The sequence below is a fragment of the Belonocnema kinseyi genome, chromosome 7 (genome assembly GCF_010883055.1).
Source record: "Belonocnema kinseyi isolate 2016_QV_RU_SX_M_011 chromosome 7, B_treatae_v1, whole genome shotgun sequence".
Taxonomy (NCBI): Eukaryota; Metazoa; Arthropoda; class Insecta; order Hymenoptera; family Cynipidae; genus Belonocnema; species Belonocnema kinseyi.
In genome coordinates, this window is record NC_046663.1 from 68,952,602 (window position 1) to 68,960,561 (window position 7,960).

At 28.5% G+C, this 7,960-nt stretch overlaps 1 protein-coding gene across 1 annotated transcript in view; it reads left to right on the plus strand.

Annotated features, from left to right (window-relative positions):
- Nucleotides 1–2,086: 2,086 nt before the first annotated feature.
- LOC117175924 (DNA fragmentation factor subunit beta) overlaps nucleotides 2,087–7,960 on the plus strand; it is a 13,294-nt gene continuing 7,420 nt past the window's right edge. Inside the window, exons 1-5 of the mRNA XM_033365773.1 lie at nucleotides 2,087–2,397; nucleotides 3,339–3,458; nucleotides 3,978–4,079; nucleotides 6,905–7,034; nucleotides 7,220–7,431. Coding sequence (XP_033221664.1) covers nucleotides 3,402–3,458; nucleotides 3,978–4,079; nucleotides 6,905–7,034; nucleotides 7,220–7,431 — 501 coding nt within the window. The 5' untranslated portion in view covers nucleotides 2,087–2,397; nucleotides 3,339–3,401. The remainder of the gene's footprint in view (nucleotides 2,398–3,338; nucleotides 3,459–3,977; nucleotides 4,080–6,904; nucleotides 7,035–7,219; nucleotides 7,432–7,960) is intronic.

Here is a 7,960-nt window from a genome sequence, read left to right on the forward strand (position 1 = left end):
ATTTGTAACAAATAAGATTATTTTTCTGACCAAAAAGAACAATTATCAACAAAATTCGTGATTTTTCAAGTTATAAAGTATAAATTTCGAACCAACAATGGAATAGTGACATTTTCAGATGAAAAATTAATTTTTATATCTAAAAAAAGAACAAAAATGTTAACAAAAAAGTTACATTTTAAACCAAAAAAGTGAATCTTGAAAAAATATAAATTTTCAAAAAAACTGAATACTGTCAGCCAATTTGTTACATTTACAACTAATAAAAATGAATTTTTAACCAAAGAGTTAAATTCCCAACCACAAAGATGATTTTTTCAGCAAAAAGACTGCCTACCGAAAAACCGGAGTTTCCAACATAATTGTTAAATTTTAAAGTCAAAATGATAAATTAACTACAAAACAGTGCAATTTTCAACCTAAGATTATGATTTTTAAATAAAAAATTTTCATTTCTTTCAATAAGTAGAAATTTTATCAAAGTAGTTCAATTTTTGACAAAATAGTTCAATTTCATCTTAATAGTTCAATTTTATATCAAAGCGCATGACCCATAAAAATTTGATAAATTTAAAAAAATCTACTCAAACAATGACAATCAAGTTTTTCCAATCAAGTACAATTTCCTGTATGGAAATATTTTCTTGCAAAAAGAAAATATGGTATCGTACGTATTCGTAACGACATTTTCTTGATTTAATATTCATTTCTTTTCCGTGCACATTGATAGTTAGAAAAATAAATTCTCAACCAAAAAGAAAAAAAAACGAATTATTCACAAAATAGTTACATTTTTAACGAAATAGTTATTATTCTAAAAGAACATGAATTTCCAACTAACATGATGGATCTTAAAAAAAAAGAATTTTCAAGAAAAGAGTTCAGCCAAAAAAATGATTTTTTTTACCTGGAAGATTAATGTTCTAAAAATGGAAAGTTAAACTTTCAACCAAGTGGTGAATTTTAAAAAATATTTCTTATTTTTTAACAATCTAGTTTAACTTTCGACCAAATAGTTAAATATGCAACTTAAAAAATATGAATTTTGAATCAACTAGTTAAATTTTCAAACCTGCATGAGCGAATTTTTACCCCATTTAACGTATCTGACGGCATCTTTCAAAATTCTTAAAAAGCTTCGAAATTTGTTCTCAAAATCTTCAAAAATCTACATTTGATTTTAAGTTTTTGGAAATCTTTTCCAATTTTTAACTATTTCAGAATATTTGGAAAACTTCTAAATGTTCTAAATATCTTTAAAATTATTCAAATATTTTCTGAAATTGTTGAAAAATTCTGCAAAATAAAAAAATGGGCTTAAAATCTTCAAGATACTTTTTTGACAATTTTGGGAAATTTTTAAATATCTTTTTAAATATTCTCTTCAAACCGATGTGAGTATCAATATTTTATTTTTAAATCTTCAAAAATTAAGATTTCCAGAATTTTTGAAATTTTTTTTTTTATTTTTGATATTTTTTTCAAAACTTCTAAATATATTTTTTTAATGATTTGAATAAGTGTGGTGTAATATGAGGAGATTTATTAATAGGGGGCTAGCAATGAAATTCCTATTATTAGGGCTAGCAATGCACATTCGGGCGAATATAGAACACATGGAGACGACGAACATTGGGAAGTGATTTCAGTATTTTTATAAATCCATTTTTTAGATTTTACTACGTTACAACAAGAACCTATTTTTCACCGTACGCTACTGAAACCTTTCTACGCTAAAACATGTGTAGATGGCGTTAGATTCTCTAGAGCGCAGATCCTCAGACAAGAGTTGCCATATTTGAGGTGACTTTTAAAAACTGATATTTCAGATACTGAAATTCAATAATTATTACTCCAGCGAATGACATTTTTCCTTAATTTTGAAAGAAAATGCATTGGAATTTGAAATTTTAAGATCCTAATTTACACTTAATACCGTAACATTTAATTTTCAATGATCGAAGGTGGCGCTTTTTACAGTCATATTTTTCTCTATTATTGAAGCTACTATATGCGTCGAGAGAAAACGTCACTTGATGACGATGAAGGATAAAATACTACAAGTGTCAGATACTCTCAGATACTGCGGCGACGCGCTGTCCTGTGGACGTCTTTTGGTAGAAGAGTGAATCATTCCTCTTTTATTTATGAAAAGAGAAAAAACAAAGTTTAGCAAGTTTTTATAATGTGATCCTTTGTTTGATAAAAGTGAATGGTTCGTGATTTATATGACTCAGTGCATTCTAAGTAACATCTTTAGCAGTGTAATTTTAAAATTATTTAAAAGTTTTTTTGTTTTTGTAATCATCAGCAGTATTTAATTACTTTCGACAGTAATTTACTTATCTCTTAGGTAAAAAACCTAAGAAATAAAGTGCACATTTAAAAATCCATTAAGTAAGTAATCCGAATCTTTAATATGAAATGATATTTGTGAATAACTTTTTCTTATTTCTAGAAATATTTTTAATAATATATTTTTACGAAGATACAAAAATATTTTCTATTTTAATTTAATTATATTTGTTTAAATGAATTGCTTGAGCTAATTTTTGAGTAAATATAACTTTATCATAAAGGACGGGAAAATTATAATTGCATAGGTTTTCATATTTTAAATACGGATCCTATGTCCTATATGGAAAACAATTTTTTAGGAGTGACATTTAATTGAATCTTAAAATGAAGATAATAATTTTATGCTTTAATAATTGAAATTGAAAAACAATATTCCACAAACATGAATTATTGATGAATACAGATGCAAGTATATTTATTACTCTTGCAAAGTTGAAATTTTTATAACAATTTTGTTGAATTTTTTCGCAATTTTGATCAAGTTTAAATGGGGCACTGGCGAATTAAATTTCCTGGTGCCCGTAGGCTTTTGCTTCTCTGATGTCCTATTTTTGGAACGATACTATAAGAAACTGAAAGAAAAATGCTTCTGGCAACGTAAGGCTCATAACTTTGATCTTCTTTGAAGCCCCCCTCTCCTGCAAAATATCTACATCAGCAAGTTTTAATCAAAACGATAAAAAAAATTTGATCAAGGATATTTCTTTTTCAAGTATATTTCTAAATTAAAAAAAATTAAATTATTGACAAACTAAGAACAATTTACAAATTAGCCTTATTAAAATTTATTTTCACTTTGCAAATAATCAAAAAATAAACATATGGTCAGAGGTATCTCATTTTTTCTTCCTCAAATCCTCAATATAACTTCTGACCCAGATTATAAATTATGGAATATGTATACAATAAAACTCCCACACAAATTAAATTCAATAATGCTGGATATTATAAATTATATTTTAATGAAAGTATTTTTTTAGAAAAATTATAGGAAAATTGCAACGACTGGAAAAAGGGGTTGCAAGGCACGTGTCGTAGAAAGCATGCTAGGTGTTCGTAATTATTTTCGAAGGCCAATCGACGTACCGGAAAAAACTGAGGTAATTATTATTACAATTGAGTGACTTTGTGACAAGCGGATTAAAAAAATATCTAATTATAAAAGTAGAAAGCAGAAATTATGGAGGGTGAAGAGCTTTCAACTGTATTTACATCATCTAAAATGGCGGCACCAACGTATGCTAAAGTTATGCATTAATTTTAAGTCTTGAAATCTGATGTAGTTGAAATAGAAAGATCTTGGAAAAAATGAGTATTTCTTCAAATATTTTTATGTTCAAATATAATTCTGTCTTTTAAAAAATAGATGGTCAAAGTAAGTATCCGACCGCTACCACATATAGAGATCATATTGAGATTCTTGTTCAAGTGGTCGTATTTCAAACATAATTTTTTAATTAAAAATTAATTTTTCTCGTATATTTCACAGACTTAATGTATTCCAATGACCTATTATTGTTTTTCAAAATTGTTCACAAATTTACTGGAATAATGGACAAAATTAAAATACCTCTTTTTTATTTTTTTTCGAACCTTTGATCACAAATATTTTTGTGCAGACAAAGGGATTTAAAGTTACAAATGCATCTCGAACGAGGAAAGTTGGAATTGCCTGCCGCAGTTTGGAGGAGCTTAAGGAAAAGGCTTCTATCAAATTAAAAGTAAGACTGATTTAAATAATTTTCTCTTAACTTTATTTGCTTACAAATGATAGAAGGTTCGAGGTAACAATATTTTATTCTAATTTGCAGCAGTGAATCCTCATGCAAAGAATTTCTCCAAATAACATATTAACTTTATAAATTAGCAGATCTGCCATAGACAGAAAAAATTACTAATGCTCTTTTGAATTCAAAAGTGTTCGATGAAATTTAACAGAATGACAGATAAATTTTGAACGAACTAAAGATACATTTTTTTCAAACCAATGAATTATAAAAAATTAAGCCAACTGAAAAATTAAAAATCATCTAGTGATTTCAGTACAATAATAATAATAATAATAATAATAATAAATAATGATATATCATGATAATTTTTTGAAAATATATAATATAATATTATTGATGCAGGTTTTTTTTTTACCATGGAAATTAATTATCAATTTTAGAAATTATTGGTTTTGTCTACTGGTCTTAATCAATATTCTTAAAATATTGATTAATCTTAAGATTGTGAAAAAACGCTCTCTAACTCCGCTGGGATATGAGCCCAGGTCCTAATATCTAATAATATCTAAATAAATTTAATATTATTTTGAAGCATTTTCGACATTATTTAAAAATCTGAAAAAATTAGGATATATGAGTCTTTAGGAGACTCATTAATGGTGAGAAACTTGGTTTTGCTTACGGATGTTTTTAATAAAACAATTGCGTGAATTTAAATGAAAGTTGTGAAAAACCAGATTTGCAAAATCAACGATTACTTATAAAATATGGCGGCTATCGGGCTGCCGTTTTGCAAAGAACAATCTTAAACCAAATGCCTTCGAATAGTTGATACGAAATCTCATTTTGGATTGGGCTCGGCATTGGTGGCAGTTTTTGTATGGAAACACGTGATGAAACCCATTATCTGGTAACTTTCATCACTTTGAAAAAAAAAATTATACAATCTGAGCAGAATCAAAGGGATCTTCTTTACGAAATTGAACCCATTTTTATAAATTTGTGAGTCTCATAATATTCCATTTGAAATGATAACTATAATATTAGATATTTTTCCTCCAAAATATAGAATATCAACTTGAATTCTATTAAATTATAATTGCACTTCTGCTGATAAATGTATTAGCGCCAAAATAATATTAAGCTGATTAAATAGAGCTTCCGGTTTAATGAGTTCTAATGTTGCACCTTGCATCCGAGCCATGATTGTGACCTTGAGGCAGATCATTTTTGCCCTCAGTTAGGCGCTAGCTGCTTTATCGAACGGCATTGGACGGGTTGCCTCGTGCGAGGCCAGGGACACCGGCTAGGCAACCCGGCATGCATCCACTTTTCAATGTCAAGGTCACGAGATCCTGACTGGGGTCAAAGTCGTATTGCAATATGACGCTTCTTTTAGTACTTTGTCCTTTTTCGATTCGATAGACAACAAAAGCATTGACTTTTTCCAATATCAGAGTTGACACAATCAATAAAATCTCACAAAGTCCACACGGCAAAATACTTATAATTAAAATGTTATATATCACTTCAATATTGACATTTGAAAAAAGAGCGAAAACTTAATTTTCAAATATTCAGGTAAAAAACTGTTTAAAAGATCCCTGAATTAAAATATATACTTGATTAAATAATTTGGTATACTTCCGAAAAGCTCCGAGAACATTGATTTGATAATTGGTCTAAACAAAGGATGTTTGGCGCAAGTTAATAAAAGTTAAGACCCCAAAAATATTGAATTGAGATAAAAATGTTTTTCGATAAAAGTTATAGTGCTTATAGCTTATCGAATCATATATTTTTTATTTACACTTTTTTCTAAAATTAATGTTTTTCGAATAAAAAGTTTAAAAAGTTCCGATTATAGTTATCCAGAAACATTTTTGGGAGATGTGGCCCAATTCCCCTCCCTTCACTCACGCTGAACCCCTTTTTTAGGGGCCAAAAGAACCACGGTCCCAGTATCCCTGATACTGGTTTTTTTTGGGGGTCCCTAAAAAGGGGGTTCGGCGTGAGTAGGTAGAGAGGGTGTAGGCCAATCTCTTTCGTCCTTCATAATAATGTGTCAACTCATTTCTCCTCCCTTTTCAATGTCCTCTCTAAACAAAATTATTATTTTACAAAATATAATAATTTTTTTAAAGAGAAATTTGAAAGTTTATTTTTCTACTTATAAATATACACGTTAGGGAGAGAGCATAAATACAACAAATATTTATTTCGCTGAGATTTACAATTTTTCTGTTCAATATTTTTGTCTCCGATCCATAATTTTTGAAATTAAAAAAATAGTTTTTGAAAGAATTAACAAATGTTAATAACTTAATTTCTATTTATTTGCACCAAAAATTCTTGCAGCACATTTAATTAAGTAATATTACTTATTTAATTATTAAAATTTTGAATTCAATTCAGAAGTTCTACAGTCTCGAGAGAGTTTTCGAGCTATTTTCTAATTCTAAAAACATTTATAATGATAGCATTTCTAACTGCTTAAATTAATTGTTTAATTAGCTTATTATAGATAAATATTACTTTTCATGTGAGATATTTTTTCTCACCATGGTGATAAAGATAACTTTAATCAATTTCAGAGTAGAAACTTACCTGAAACAGAAAAAAAATTATCATAAAAAAATGCATGCAAAGACTAATTAATAGCAGGTTAATCGATTCATCTAATGAGATTTTTCGTATAGAATTATATGAGTTGTGACAGTTTTTCTATTAAAAGTTCTCATGAATTCTGTTCCAGTAATTCAAAAATCTTTTCAAAATATAGTTTTATCCCTTCATTGAGAAAAAAAAACTTTCAGATTTCGGAAAAGCTGGAAGATATTAGTGTTTTTTTGCTTGACGGATCCGAGATAGACAACGAATATTTCCTGACTTTAAAGCCGCAAACCATACTAATTGTGCATAAACCAGGAGAAAGAGTAAAAACTGGTCAGTAGAAGAAGAAAAATATAGTATTTAATACAAAAATAATACAGAAAAGTAGCATTTTTGAAATATTTTAACGTAGTATACCAAATTTTATAAAAATAATAATAATTAGAGTCACTTTGTATTTTTGTTCGCATTTGAAGATTTCAAATATATTTCATTTTAATTAAAAATTACTTTTTCAGATGCAGATTTGCTTTACGAAACACTGCGAAGAGTGAATGTCGAATTTCTCACGACTGGCGATCAGATAACAAAGTTCCTCTCTGATAACCTTAAAGCAAAGATAGCAATTTTAAATGGTATTTTAAATAAGGATGATTCCAAGACTTATTTTAGTTCCCGGACTGATCATCCAGAATGGTTTCGAGGATTGGGTCCCAATTTTACCTCTAAAGTATGTATTTTTAAATCTTAATATATTAAATAACTCAAAATCTGAGGAGCTTGAAACACAATCTTTTAAGTTTGCCATCAAAACTTTCAACAGAATTATTTAAAATTTTAGAATATTTTTCTTTAATTTATTTATGTACGAAGGTAGTTCAATAAGTCCTTAGAATGACCAACAAATGGCGCGCGAATCGCTCCAAATCATCTGTTTTCAGTCAGCACCACTCCCGACTAGATATATGGTGCAGTCACAGTCCACATCTTCTGAGTTTACGTGTTTTTATAACCAATTGAAAAAAAAATTGTTCGTTAAGAAAAATGGAAAAAAATGAGTTCAGAGCGGTAATCAAACATTTTCATTTAAAGGGTTTAACTCCATATGAGATAAAAAATGATTTGGACTCAGTTCATGGCACATCTGCCCCTGCCTCAGCAACTGTTTATAACTGGGTAAATGAATTTAAGCGTGGTCGTACATCAATAAGTGACGAACCACGTTCAGGAAGGCCCGTAGAAGCAAGTACTCCCGAAAT